The following is a 15,374-nucleotide window of genomic DNA, read 5'->3' on the forward strand; positions in this document are numbered from 1 at the left end:
GAGAAACTACAGACATCTCAACAGAGAAGCTACAGTCTTTCTACATAATCGCTGTGAAAAAACAATTTAAAAAATAAAATGTTGATTTTTCTATTTCAGAATACACATACTACCTAAAAAGCAAATCGGAGATGACTGTCTCTTACCACTAAACTATTTAAAAACCTTAGTTTATAATTTAAGATTACCTTATAGTGGAGTTCCCGTTGTGGCGCAGTGGTTAACAAATTCAACTAGGAACCATGAGGTTGTGGGTTCGGTCCCTGCCCTTGCTCAGTGGGTTAACGATCTGGTGTTGCCATGAGCTGTGGTGTAGGTTGCAGATGCGGCTTGGATCCTGCGTTGCTGTGGCTCTGGCGTAGGCCGGTGGCTGCAGCTCCGATTCGACCCCTAGCCTGGGAACCTCCATGTGCCGCAGGAGCGGCCCAAGAAATAGCAAAAAGACAAAAAAAAAAAAAAAAAAAAAAAAGATTACCTTATAGTCCTTTTTTCCTTTTCTATTAAAGGTAGATTTTTTTTTTAATTTATTTAATGGGGAAACATACTTTCAAAGGCCTTAACAGCATAAAAATTTGTCTTTTAGACCTAAAAAAAAAAAGGTGATATGATTATAAAATGTCTTGTAAATACTAATAATGACTTGAAATAGTGATTAAGAATAGTACGCACTTATTTTCCACCAATTGCACAAGTGAATGTTTTATTGTTAACAGTTTGGAGGCTGAAAATAGGTAGCTGCCATTCACATTCTTTCCATAATACTTAGAACATTGACATTTGACATTTGGATGAACTAAAGTATAGTTTATAATAAATTTTCATTGGAGTTCCTATCACATAGTAAAAAACATTTGGTCAGTTGATAAAAACTTTCTGATGATGCCTTTAGAATATTTTTCCACTGCAATGATCAATTCCCTAGATAATCCAAATATTTTCTTCCAAATATATTATATATATGCATACACATACACATGCACAATTTTTTTCCAAGACTAATTTTAAGTCTCCCTTGGGCAATTTCCAAGTTACTGAATTTCAAGTACTCTCTTAGTTGTTTAATAGTTCTGTCTCCTCAGTAATTGCTATTATTAATTTTTTCCATGGTTAAACTAAAATATATCTCTTTGTATTGAATACATTTTATCTTTTTTTAAAAAAAGCTTCCCCTCCTTTATATGACAATTTCTTAAAGAACATCAAGCAAGGAGTTACCTTCCTGGCCATAATGAGATGAACCTTCTTCAGTTTTTTTAAAAGCCCATTAGGCATGAAAATGATCTGTTCATATTTAATGTTTTCCTTATTGCTCCAACTCTCACAGAAAAAAAGAGATCATCTTCAAGAAAGGGTCTGAATGGGAGTTCCCATCGTGGCGTAGCAGAAACAAATCCGACTAGGTTGCAGGTTTGATCCCTGGCCTCACTCAGTGGGTTAATGATCCGGCATTGCCTTGAGTTGTGTAGGTTGCAGACACGGCTGGCTCGGATCCTGTGTTGCTGTGGCTGTGGTGTAGGCCAGCAGCTGTAGCTCTGATTTGACCCCTAGCCTGGGACTCTCCATATGCCGTGGGTGCGGTCCTAAAAAAAAAAAAAAAAAAAAAAAAGGCACAAGAAAGGGTCTGAATGTCTTTTGATTTTTTGAGAGGAAACAGAAGACTTTACTGTTTTCTCAACTGCAGTTAATAAAATTATTTTGAAACCTTTAATTCACTTTATATAATAACAAAAGCCTTTATTTTCTTACACTGCCTTATAATTGGAAAATGTCCTTAAAAATAAATTCGTTTAAAATCCAGTAACTTTTAACATTTTAAGTAAACATGAGCCTAAAATTAAAAGAGCCATTAAAACTATTGTACAGGTTTTAATTATTCTCATTTATAAATTATTTTAAATTATAAAATTTAAATTATAAAATTAATTTATAAATTATTAAAATTTTATTCTAAATTAGGAAAATTTTCACTGATTTAGACTCAGAGGAACTACAGACATCTCAATAGAGAAGCTATAGTAAAACATTGGGATCAAGACATTTCATTTTGTGAAATGTTTTGAAGACATTCATTCACACCCTACACCTTGTCGAATTTTTTTCAGTTCAGTTTTTCCATAATTCTTGAAATCCACCTCATGCAACAGAACTCCCTAGACTAAGTGAAAAAGATGAGGATTTTTTCTTCTCAGATTTTCTATCTAGCAGTTACTTTTAACCTTAGATTAACAAGGACTTCGAGATAACAAAACAACAAATTTTGAAATGTATGGATGCCTTTTTGAAGACTACAGCCCTCCCAAGCAAGACACTGTATTGGTGAATACACTGTATAACATACGGCACAATTACAGAAACCCTTTTTTCTACTAAGCACCTAAAAAGAGAAATCAAGTAATTCCTAATTTTCTAAATAGAGTTGAAAAGCACACCATTTCCTGTGTTATTCAACTCATGTTAAAAAAACATATATTGGCAAAATGCTTTATTTGTTAATATTTACAACTTCTCTAGGACACTTGGTATTGCACAGTACACTGAAAATTACTTTCAACCAGCTCTACCAATCATCAATTAATATCAAAAAGCGTCATTGGTAATTTTCAAGTGTACTTTATTTTAAAAGATAAATGCTATATAACTTTAAAAAACCATGAGGATTACGGTATTTTGTTTTTATACTATTTAGTATCAACATACCCCCAAAGATTCTAAAAATTAATTTTCAAGAAACATTCATATTTACAGTGACACGAAAGAAGGAAACAAAGGCTAAAGTTAGGAAAAGAACAAAAGCTACCAATATGTGAAGGCAAAACTAACGCAGAAACACATGCAAAGAGGGAGTTCCTATCTTGGCACAGCAGAAACAAATCTGACTAGGAACCATGAGGTTGCGGGTTCTATCTCTGGCCTCGCTCAGTGGGTTAAGGATCCGATGTTGCCATGAGCTGTGATGTAGGTTGCAGACGCAGCTCTGATCCTGTGTTGCTGTGGCTGTTACATAGGCAGTTGTAGCTCTGATTTGACCCCTAGCTTGGGGACCTCCATATGTCATTGGTGTGGCCCTAAAAAAAATAAAACATATGCAAAAGGATTGGAACACAGTAATTTGAGCTAAAAATTGCTATCCCCATTTTACAGAAGAAAAAATAAAAACAAATAGATTAAGTTACTTGTCCCTTCTCCATTCTCCTGGAACAATTTTAATATTCTGAAGTTTTATAACATTAGAAGAGATGGCAACTAAACATCAGTAAGAATTCCCCTACAGGAATTTGTTGACCATTAAAAACTTCATCCTTTTGCAACTCAAACTGGTTTACAGTAATAAAAAGAGAGGAAGTAATAATAAAGCAGAATAGAAAATAGTCATTGGTGCTACTTCTAGCTCAGCTTGCTTTCACCTTGTACTTTCAACCAGCTCTACCAATCATCAATTAATATCAAAAAGCGTCATCGGTAATTTTCAAATTTTCTGTCATGCGACATTCTTTCCACTCTGTAAGATATTTACTAATCTTCAAATAACTTTTTTTTTTTTCTTTTTTGGATAGGCCAGGACATGCAGTAGTTCCTGGACCAGGTTTCCAACCCATGCCACAGCAGTGCCCTGAGCCATAGCAGTGAAATTGCCAGATCCTTAACTGTGAGGCCACCAGGGAACTCTTGAAGGCTAACGGAGGAGAAACTAAGCAATGTTGCAATTGAGAAATTAATTCCAACAATGAACATCAACTATATTTAAGGAGGTTATTTGGAGGAGCAAGATCATCTGTAGTATATCTAAGTAGGCTTTATATCAACTGCTACTGTAGTTCTACAACTCAGCTCTAAGGGGAAAACAACTAAAATGTTAACATGGCGTTAAGGGAAATACATCTTGAATGAATTATTTATTTTTATACTGTTACGAAAACATTTTTGAGTTTTTGACATTTCCCCCAAATAAGATGAGGACATTAAAGCAGTTAAAAGACATGATGCAGAGATATTTGCAAGCAAAATGTGAAGGCACAAAAGCTCTCTAAGAGTGTGAAGGGAATGGAGGTTTGACTCTGTGTCAGGTCAGCTAGATGAAAGATTTCTGGTGAAACTAGAAACGACATAGAGAAACAAGCAAAAAAGAAAGCCAAGAGCCTTAAGAGATGGAGAGAGGTGCACGGAGGAGCAGTGAGCAGCAAGGACAAGGCGTGAATCGCTTTCCCTGGTGTGACGAAAATAAACACTCAGCCTGGGTTTTTCCTCCGCCACCACCCATCACGTTCTACCGGGAAAGGACGTGCACGCCTCTTTGCTCAAAGAGCGACATGCCAAAAGTGGCTTCAGTTTCTCTGTAACTACGTTAAGAAATAAAGCCCTTGCCTGGAGAAACTGGATATGGATGGAGATAGTTCGGCCTCCCACCTCTCCGTTTCTCTCGAACAGTCTGGATCGTGCTCCTCCTCGTCTCACCCGTCGAGGGGCCCAGTACCTCCCGGGCCGCTACATTCAACTCAGTGGGTGGAACAGCCACCCGGGGGGCGGGAGGCCGTTTTCTCTTTCCTCCTTCCCCTCTCTTTCCTAGAGGCCAGGCCCAACTTCCTGTAACGGGAAAACTCGGTCGCCACCAGAAGCCGCCCAGCGCGTTTGGCCACGGTCCCTAACCCGCACCTCCAAAGCTACGATCTCTGGACTCGGAGAGCCTCTTGCCCACAGGCTCTTTATTGTCCTTTACTGTCCTCGCAGCTCAGAGCCACACACCCCTCACCACCTCCCGAAACCAGGAGATTCCAGGTCTTTAAAGGCCTTTAGCTTTCCATTCCGCCGCTACCGGGGCGAGGAAATCGCTTCCGGGTTCACAACCCCCCCTTGCAGCCTCGCGTTTGGCGGCAGAAGAACTTCCGGGTCGGCGGCCCGGCGGCTGAGCTGCTGCTTCTCTCTTGGGCTGCAGGCTATCTGGGGCTGGTGGCCGGCGGATCGGGGACTGAGGTGGTGGCGGCGGCGGCAGCGGGCGCGCCTGCGGTTGAGCCAGAGGCGGGGAGGGGAAGAGGGCGGTCCGGGCTGCGCGCGCGCACGGCTGGAGCATGAGCCGGACCTGACCGCGAGGCGGAGGCAAGAGCCACCGCCCCCTCTTCCCCTCCCCTGAGTGAGGCGGCGCGGCGGCCAGAGAGGGATGGGGGCGCCTGCCTAGTGTGAGCCCCGCCGCAGGCACCTCCAGCTCCCGCTGCCTTCCCCGCGGGCCTCCAGTGCGCACCCAGGGCCCCAGCTGCCTCTGCCTGGTGGGCGAACCCGGGCCACCGAGGAAGGGGCGCCCGCCCAGGTGGGTGGGGCGGAGAGAGTACCTGAGGTCACCGGCTCGGCGCGAGAAGGAGGGGCGCCACGCTGGTGGCAGAGCTGCGGGGTCGACCCGACCCTTACCTTCAGCCCAGGAAGTAACTGTAAGTCTCTGCTTCGCCATTCGGGTCTTTTTGAGGTTGCTCAACCCATTCTGGGCTTCGAGTTCAGCGTTGCCTGTTCACGCTCTCCCGGGTCCCCCACAATTCTGCCTCCCTTCTCTTGTGGAGGATTGTCTGTCCCCACCTCTGAACAGGCAACATCCTCTCTCTACACCAAGGGAGCTTTTCTCCCAGCAAATTTGCAAACCTCTGGGTCTCTGTGGCGCGTCCCATTCTCTCTTACCATCTGGAAGCATCTCCCTGTCCCTCTGTCCTCAAAGGATCTGTGTCCTCCCTCTCTTTCTTTCTGTACCCTGGACCTCACGGCCTCCCCCGCCCGTCCTTTGAGACGTGGAAAGCCACGGATTCTGCCAGGGCTTGAGTGTCTTGAGCGGGTGCAGAGATGAAAGTGCCCTGAAGGGCTATGATGGGTGGGGATAGGTGCAGATAGCTCTAGTGAACCTTTATTTTTGCAGCTTCTGCCACTAAAACAAAAGAATGGGCCGCTCCCCTGGACCTTCATTCCTCTTCCTTCCTAACTGTGTATAAGCTGTTTTCTCTACGTTGCTATTTGAGTCGCAGGCAATTGGAATTAGAGCTATAATTAAGCATCTCCCAAGGAGGTTTTGAGAATTAGTCTCACAGGCTCTGTTCACACGGAGTGGCATATTGAACAATCTTGTCTTGAAATGAAGACCAAATCCAGGGGAGATTTACTAGTAGGTCTGAGAAATGAATGTGAAAACAAAAGTCTGATGTTTCAAAGGTGTTTTGGATACCTTTTAAATAATTTTTAGTGTTCTGGATTTACATTCAGTTCTTAATTTCCAAAGTGTGTGTGTGTGTGTGTGTGTGTGTGTGTGTGTGTGTGTTGATGCGAAAATCTTCGTATTGGAAGGTTTTGCTTTGTTAGTGGCTAAAAAACAAACTAAAGTGATTTTCGATCATATAGTTTATATTTAACAATATAGTATTTTTAATCCTTAATTCCATAGAGACCTTTTTTTATTGATTTGGATCAACCACCTACAGATGTTTCACACCTTTGTACCTGTCACCTTCTTGCTTCTTAGTTAAAAAAAAATTACCCGTGAATATCTTAGGCGTGTATTTCCAGATTTTGGACTCGGCATTTTTTTCTCGTTAATATTTGGTTTGCATTTTAAACTGCCGCTGCAGAACTTTCCAGAAATTAGATTAAAAAGTAATTGTAATGCTGTCCGTTCAGTAATTCTTATGTGACTTGATGCATTTTATACTTTTCAAGGCACTGTAGGAAGCAAATGATAATTTAAGAATAATTTCCCTCTGTATTTCAGGTTCTTACTATTCTCTAAATTATTCTGTAATGTGGACTGGTAGCTTTGGTTATATTTTTCTGAAAACCTTGTCATTTGGTTAAGAAAGGTAAATGAATTTAACAATGATTGTTTGTGTTTGAAATCTCCCAGCAGTTGATTTGAGGCTGTTACTTGATTTGTAACTTAACACTGTTCACAGATTTTAGTTTGAAGTAGGCTTAAGAGATGTAGCTACAGTTTTCTCTCCGGAAGTGTACTTTACTGGCAGAGTTGAATGTATTATTAAGGATATGATTTTTACTTTTCATAAAATTGATCAATTTTCAAATAAGAAGAGTGGGTGCTGTAGTGAGTTGATGGGCAGCAACTTGGAAAGGTCTTTCTTTAAAAAAAAAAAAAAGAAAGAGAAAGAAAAAGTCTATTAAACCCTATTATCCTTGGACCTAGGGTGGGGAAGTTTTCACATTTCACATTACTCTTTTCCCCTTGCCCATTGTACTGGGAATTTTGAGTTTGCAATATGAAAATATTCTGAAACCATGCAGACGTCAAGTGTGGGCTCTAACAGGTGGCTGCTAAGAAATGGAAGAGAAGTTTTGTTAGCTACTCTTTTATACTCCTGTAGCACTGTCCACTTTTGAGAGAGTTGGTTTTCTTTTTTTCTTTTTCCTTTTCTGGCTGTGAACTTCTGAAAGTGAAATATGTATACTTAGAACTAGGAGGTAAAAGTTCAAACTAATTTTCATATATAAATAGATGGAAGGACTATGAATTAAGTTTATCTGTTTTTCCTTAAATGCAAGTTAGGAAAGATTCCTCTGTGCTTTTGGTATTTTCCCCCTTTGAGGATGCACACAACCCTCACTTATTTAGATGAAATTTTAAAATAGTTCACTCTAATGTTAAACTTTATATATGACACCTTTGGCAAGACAGATTTGAAAGTGACTCAGTCAATATTAAAAAGTCTAGTCTGAGAGGAGTTTCTATGCATGGTTCTAAAAATACTTAGGTATTTTGTTTTCTTTGTCAAAGTGTGATTTGCTTAGGGAATAGTAATTTTGGGACTCTTTAAGTTTATTTTTTCAGACAACTTCAGATTACCCCTTTTTTTTCCCCACATTTTCATACTCACTTCATTTCAGTAAACCTTTATTGAAAGCCTAACATGTGTAACAGGCACTGTGTTAAATTTTGGGATTACAAGGATGAATAAGCTAAGATTCCTTTCCTCACTGAATTTGCCAGTCTACATATTTGACTGTGATTTTATCCATATTCGTTTGCAGACATCTTTAATAGGTTTTTAAGTCACTTAACCATGTTTCAGGATTGTTTCACATACTTTCTATGAGAATTAACACAGTAAAGGCTACTTACTGAATGCTTAATTCATGCTAACCACCATACATTTAGTGATTACATTATCTCATATAATTCTTAGAACTGTACTAAGAAGTATTTTATCTCCATTTAAAAACCACACAGGAATTCCTGTTGTGGCTCAGCGGGTTAAGAACCTGACTAGCATCCATGAGGATGCAGATTCCATCCCTGGCCTCACTTAGTGGGTTAAGGATCCGGCATTGCCACAAGATGCTGTGTAGGTCTCAGATGCAGCTCTGATCCCCTGTTTCTGTGGCCGTACCATATGCTGGCGCTGAAGCTCTGATTCCACCTCTAGCCTGGGAACTTCCATGTGTTGCAGGTGCAGCCCTAAAAAGGAAAAAAAAATTTTTTTAATAAATAAAAATGAAAACCACACAGACTCTGGTTTTGGTGATGGAAACTATGTTCTTTGTATTATATGCTAGAAACGACTTGACTTTAAGATTTGCTCTTAAGGGGAAGAACTTGTAATATAGTTATAACAGTTTTTAATTTTCTGATAATACTTTAAATGGAAAGATTCTCTTTTCATAAAGTATTAGTATCTTGTTTATTAGATGAATTCTATAATATCAAAATATAATTTTGAGTTGTTAAACATTTGAAAAGACAATTCTGACATTCATTATGGTTAACTGTAACATAGATCTTGAGGCATGTGTAACTTTTTTTTCTTCTAATCAGTGGGAACAAGAGCCTATAAAATATACTAAAAAATGTATGTATTCTCCAGGAGAGAGAGAGTATTGAACTGTATAAAGTATATTCAACTTTTAAAATGTTTGAGTTTAATTTTGATAGTTCTCTGATGCCTTGAAGAGTTTTGGTTTCTTCAATGAAAATGTATTCCTTTAGATTTAGAAATGATCTTACTTGTCTATTAGTAGGATATATGCTTTATCAGCAGTTTTATATAATTCAATCTAAATTATTTTTCAGAACCTTTCACTTCTTTTTTTTTTTTTTTTTTTTTTTTTTTTGCCTTTTTAGGGCCGCACCTGTGGTGTATGGAGGCTCCCAGGCTAGGGGTCTAATTTGAGCTGTAGCCGCTGGCCTATGCCACAGCCACAGCAACACCAGATCTGAGCCACATCTGCGACCTACACCACAGCTCATGGCAGTGCCAGATCCTTAACCCACTGAGCAAGGCCAGGGATCGAACCCACAACCTCATGGTTTCTAGTCAGATTCATTTCTGCTGTGCCACGACAGGAACTCCCCCTTTACATTTTTAAAAAGATTATCATCCACTGTCAACTCTTTTCACCAAATTGAATTTGTATTCTGTTTTTTTGTTTTGTTTTGTTTTATACCAAAAGCCGTCAACAGTTAGCCATTCTTTAGGCTAAGGCCTTTTGTTTCTGGTTACACACACTTGTTTTTAGGACTGTGGAGCATATAATTATTCCTCCTCCAAGTTCCTAAGAAAGGTAATTCTTGATGTTTTTCTCTCCTCAGGCTGACATATATATTTTAGCTTGACATGGACAGTTTTCCGTGGCAGAATTCTTGATACCTAGATCACTGTATTTTTTGATTGGAATAATATTGGGGATAATTCAATATGTAACTGATAAAATCATAAATACATTAGGTACTGGGACCACAGAGATAAGTCAGGATTCCTTACCCTACTGAACTGTAAAATGCCTGTTTAAAATTCATGAGGAGAAAGGAAAGTTCACTTAAGAACATTGAGATGGATGCTTTTATGCCAAATAGGCATAAAAACATTGGCCTCCTATTCGTATGTCTCCTCAGGGTATTGTAAAGGAAGGTAGGTAAGTAAACATATTAAGCAAGGATTTTCATTCTGTCTTCTAGCCTTAGACAATAGTTGCTTGTCATTTTCTGTAAGACTACATGCTCTATAGCACATATTGATAATCACATTTTAAAAACTGTTTTGAAGTAGTTTCAAACTTAACAGAAAAGATGTCAGAGCAGTACAAAGAACTCCTGCATCTCCTTCACTCAGATTCCACCATTGTTTGTATTTTATGGCATTTTTTCCGTTATCTGTCCTCTGTGTTTCCATACATTGTGTATAAATACATACATACATGCCCATTATCACAGTCTTTTTCTCATCCTTTTGGAGCAAGCTGCAGACATGGTGTTCCTTTACCCATAAATACTATAGCGTCTATTTCTCAGAAACAAGGCGCTCTCTTATATAACTCTCCAAATGAGAAAATCAGCATTGGTACAACACTGTTGTCTAGTCCAAAGAACCTATTCATGTTTCATCGACTATCCCAACAACATCTCTTTCTTTTCTGGTCCAGGATCCCGTCCAGGAATACATGTTATATTTAGTTGTCATGTCTCTTCAGACTTCTTTAGTCCCATTTTTCCCATCTTTCATATTCTTGACAATTTTAGGAAGTCCAGGCTTACCATTCTGTAGGATGACCCTAAACTGAGGTCCATGTGACATTTCCTTATGACTCCATTTGCGGCAGAACTGTCAGTGCGTTGCATCTACAGGTGTATGATGTCAAATCATGCCAGTACCTGGTGATAAACACCTTGATCGCATTGGTGTCCTTCTGTATTTGTTGAATATATGTGGAGAGGTATTCCAGAACTATATATCTTGTTTCTCATCAAACCTCTACTCTCTAGCCCCAGTGTGGTTATCAGTGATGACTCCTACCTGAATTAACTACTTTCATAATGTTTGCTTCTTTTTTTTTTGGTCTTTTTAGGGTCACACCCATAGCACATGGAAGTTCCCTGGCTAGGGATGGAATCGAAGCTGTAGCTGCCGGCCTACAACACAGCCACAGCAATGCCAGCCTGAAGCTACACCTGTGACCTGCACCACAGCTCACAGCCAGATCCTTGACTTACTGAGCAAGGCCAGGGATTGAACCTGCATCCTCATGGATACTGGTTGGGTTCGTTACCACTGAGCCACAATGGGAACTCCATGATTGCCAAATTTTATTTCTCTATTTCTATTGTTCCTTCTACATGTATTAATTGGTATTGTATTGTAAGGTAGAACTTTTTTTCTCGCCTATTTATTTGTTTATTAAATCAGAAAGGACTTATGGGTTTTGATTTTATTTAGTATGTTGTGATTTACTACTATTATTTATTCTGCTGTTTAAATTGTCCCCAATTTAACTATTGGGAGCCCCTTCAAGCTGGCTCCTATGCCTGTTTATCATGCTCCTATCTCATTCATTGTGCACTTCTGGCACAACATGCTGTTCCTGATTCATCTTGTACTTTGCCTGGTTTAACCATGGCATCAGCCATTTCTCCAAGGAACCTTGTTTTGTTTTGTTTTGTTTTTTTGTAAATATGATATTTAAAAGCAAAATTTAGGGGCTTAGGGTGCCCATTGCTACTGGGATGTCATTGCTTATAAGAACTAAGAGATGTATGAGTATGTAAGTATGGTTTGTATACACACCCATATACATCCATAATTATTTCTATACCTGTGTGTTTATATTATAAAACTAGAAGTTCATCCCTATACTTTCAATTCCAGGTTTCTTTTAGCCTTTGCCCTTCCCATGTTTATAATGCCTTCTCTGGTGGTTAGAAACTTAGCTTCATATTAGCCTCAATATAGTTATCATTTACCTAGTTGTTTTGTTACCATTCTCCCTGCTGTGTAAAGCATCACCTCCTGTATCTATCCCTTCCACACTGTGCAGTGTTGACTACTGGGCCTGTTGACATGTGCCTTTTTGTGAATCCACAAGCCATCACTGGGTCCACAGCTCTGTGTAGTTCCCTATCTGCATACAGCATCCCCTTATCCTCACCTCTGGACTACACCTCTGCTGGCCCCCCGATGTGCTGTCCATGGCATGCATCTTCAGTCAGCATACATAGTATTTCATTCACTAACTTTTAAGCATATATGATGAAATATACAGCTATTTAGTATTACCGTAGTAAAACTATAGATTTGCACACATATATGTGATGAAATTTATATCACATACACAGTCCTATCAATAGTATTAAAATCAATTCCATATTAAGTGAATATTTATTGAACATATAAGTGAATATAATGTGGGTAAATACAAAGACACATAAAACATAGCTTCTGTTCTCAAGGAGTTTATATTTTAAAATAACTGAAGTTATTGAAATAACTATATGAGGCAGTATAGTGATATTATGGCATCTGTCCTATAGAATGAGGGCAAGTAAGGACTAGAATTAAGCACAGAACTTGAACTAAAAATCCTAAAATTTATATGGAACCACAAAAGACCCAGAATTGCCAAAGCAATGCTGAGATAAAGAATAAAGCTGGAGGTAAAACCCTCCCAGATTTTAGACTATACTGCAAAGCTACAATAATCAATGCAAAATGTTATTGACACATACACATAGATCAGTGGAACAAAATAGTAAACCCATGCACTTACAGTCAATTAACCTGTGACAAAGGAGGAAGGAATATACAATAGAGAAAAGACAGTCTCTTCAATAAGTAGTTTTGGGAAAACTAGACAGCTAAAGGAATGAAATTAGAACATTTTTTCACACCACATATAAAAATAAACTCAAAATGGTTTAAAGACCTAAATGTAAGATCATAAACTTCTAGAAGAGAACATAGGTGAAACACTGTTTAATGTAAATCATGGAAATATTTTCTTGGATTAGATTCTCTAGGCAAAAGAAATAAAAGCAAATATAAACAAATGGGGCCCAATTAAACGTAAAAACTTCTGCACAGCAAAGGAAGCCATCCAAAAAAAAGACAAATTAAGAACAGGAGAATATATCTGCTAATGATGGGACTGAGAAGGGGGTTAATATCCAAAATATAAAAACAGCTCATACAACCAGTATAAAAAAAAAACAACCAATCCAATCAAAAAATAGGCAGAAGATCTAAATAGACATTTCACCAAGGAAGACATACAGATGGCCAAAAGCACATGAAAAGATGCTTAACATCATTAATTGTTAGAGAAATGCAGATGAAAACTACAATGAGATATCACCTCATGCTGGTCGGAATAGTCATCATCAAAAAGTCTACAGACTGTAAATGCTGGAGAGGATGTGAAGAAAAGGGAACCCTCCTGCACTGTTGGTGGGAATGTAAATTGGTACAACCACTATGGGGAACAATATGGAGGTTCCCTTAAAAAAACTAAAACTAGAACTACCATATTGGAGTTCCCATTGTGGCCCAATGGTAACAAACCCAGCTAGTATCCATGAGGGCATGGGTTTGATCCTGGCCTCGCTCACTGCTGTGAGCTGCAGTGTATGTCGCAGACGCTGCTTGGATCTGGCATGGTTGTGGCTGTGGCTGTGGCATAGGCCGGCAGCTGCAGTTCCGATTAGACCCCTGACCTGGGAAGCTCCATATGCTGCAGGTGCGGCTCTAAAAACACAAAAGAAAAAAAAAAAAAGATATGTGCACCTGTGTTCATTACAGCAACCCAATTTACAGTAGCTGTGACATGGAAGCAACCTAAGTGTCCATCAACAGAGTATTAGATAAAGAAGATGTGGTAGGCATATATATACACACACACACACACACACACATACATATACATACATACACATACATACATATATACATATACACACATATATACATATAAACATACATATACATATATACATGTACACATATGTACATATACATCTATATACACATGTATACACATATACATATACACATACACACGTATATATGTATGTACATATACATACATATGTATGTACATATGTATATGTATGTACATATACATATACACATACATACATGTGTATATGTATGTATGTATATATGTATGCGTATGTGTATATATGTATATATATACCTGTACATACAATCATTATGCTATACACCTTAAACTAAGACAATATTGTAAATTAAGTGTACTTCAATTTAAAAACTTTTTAAAATAAAAGCATTTTAACAAGTCTTCAAAAAAGGAAAAACCCCAAACTTCAATCCTGAAGATCTTTGTGACTCCAAAGCCTGTTCTTTCCATGTATACTAGACTGCCTTCAATAGCACTGTATCCCCTTACCTTATTTAATTATCAGTATGTTGCTTATAGATTGCTTTTGAATCCCTGTGAAAGAAGATTAGAGTATAGTTAAAATGGCTTTCAGTTTGGGACACCAAGTGTCAAAGGAGCTCCACTCTGGTTTTCTCTTAGCAGTCTCTGTGTTGTATGGAATACTACCAGGAAGATAAATGTTGGTCAGAAAATTTGCCGTATTACCTGAATGAAACAGTTGTTGTAAATAGTCTTGAGATGAGTTTCTGGAAAACTTAGTATTGAATTGATAGGCCAATGGAGGACAAGACTGGCCTGCCATGCCATTCACTAGATAGCTGGTTAGCATTCCTATTAATGTTAGGGATCTTTTTTCCCATAGTTAACATATAGAGAAGAAAAAAAACAAAAACGAAAGGGGCACATGCTATTATGAATGAATAAAGTGGTGGTAGATTTTGATTCATTTTTATGTTTATTTCCAGAAAGCAGTTGTAAAGGTAAAGATTATCCTATCTCTGTCAATCTTTCTAATGCCATACTTTATTTAAATCTAATAAACTAGCTATTTTGACTTAGACCAGATAAAGTTGGATGAAGATAATAATTTTATCTTTTGATGTCTCTCTACTTTTGTAAGGGTGGGCTTGTTATGTGATCTCTCCATGCCTTGATTTTCTCATCTATAAATTGATGCCCTTGAAGAAATAATCTTCTGAATGGTTTTTCTTGCTGTGAAATATGACTTGACATAGCTGTCATGGGATTACTTTAAAAGTTAGAATATGTCTTTCTGATTGAAAAGATATTACCTGTTTTATAGAATAGGGAGAACTAGAAAGGAAGGATAAGGTTAGGCTGATAGCTTGATATCATAAAATATAGAAAAGCAAGGTAACTTGGAGGGTAGGGGTACTTCTGTTTTTTTAACTATTCAAAACCTCTGAATGTGGGTTAAATACCAGTTACAAAAGGCAATCAGAAGTGAGACATAATAAGGTTCCTCTATGTTCAAGGATTTTATAGTCTAGTAGCTTTTTTTTCAACTGACATTCCTTCAGAGAATTGAGCCTCAATGTTTTAAGCTAGAGGTACTCACAGTTTAGTATGCATCCATGACTGCGGTGACTTGTGAATGCAGATTCCTGGGCCCCACCCAGAGTTCCTGATTCAGTAAGCCCAGGGTAGAATCTAAGAGTTTGCATTTCTAACAAGTTCCCAGGTGCTACTGGTGTTGCTGGCATCTGTTGTATGAT

At 38.4% G+C, this 15,374-nt stretch overlaps 3 protein-coding genes across 23 annotated transcripts in view; 1 reads left to right on the forward strand and 2 right to left on the reverse strand.

Moving 5' to 3' along the window:
* KRIT1 (KRIT1 ankyrin repeat containing) overlaps positions 1 to 4,825 on the reverse strand; it is a 39,916-nt gene extending 35,091 nt beyond the window's left edge. For 4 of the 13 annotated variants that reach the window (XM_084976978.1, XM_021102371.2, XM_084976979.1 and 1 more), the window contains exons 1-2: positions 4,363 to 4,825; positions 476 to 585 (exon numbers count right to left, since the gene is read on the reverse strand). The gene's annotated coding sequence lies outside the window, so the exon portion shown is untranslated. Of the gene's footprint in view, positions 1 to 188; positions 586 to 4,362 lie in introns of all 13 variants that reach the window. The other 9 variants (XM_084976980.1, XM_021102373.2, XM_084976976.1 and 6 more) reach the window with 4 other exon arrangements.
* Positions 4,778 to 5,452, reverse strand: LOC110255562 (uncharacterized). The gene has a single exon (XM_021063957.2). The coding sequence runs from the start codon at positions 5,435 to 5,437 to the stop codon at positions 4,778 to 4,780; it is 660 nt and encodes a 219-aa protein (XP_020919616.2). The 5' UTR covers positions 5,438 to 5,452.
* The window catches only part of ANKIB1 (ankyrin repeat and IBR domain containing 1), a 160,318-nt gene continuing 149,818 nt past the window's right edge, over positions 4,875 to 15,374 (forward strand). For all 9 annotated transcript variants that reach the window (XR_014815746.1, XM_084976961.1, XM_003130136.5 and 6 more), the window contains exon 1: positions 4,875 to 5,417. The gene's annotated coding sequence lies outside the window, so the exon portion shown is untranslated. The remainder of the gene's footprint in view (positions 5,418 to 15,374) is intronic.

The sequence above is a fragment of the Sus scrofa genome, chromosome 9, assembly GCF_054392235.1.
Source record: "Sus scrofa isolate SSC_HxYL_T2T_F1_AM1 chromosome 9, Sscrofa_HxYL_maternal_Yorkshire_Landrace_v2.0, whole genome shotgun sequence".
NCBI lineage: Eukaryota > Metazoa > Chordata > Mammalia > Artiodactyla > Suidae > Sus > Sus scrofa.

What these genes read in the sequence shown, in the direction of transcription:
- LOC110255562 (XM_021063957.2), bottom strand. Translation starts at nt 5,437, where the DNA reads ATGGCGAAGCAGAGACTTACAGTTACTTCCTGGGCTGAAGGTAAGGGT.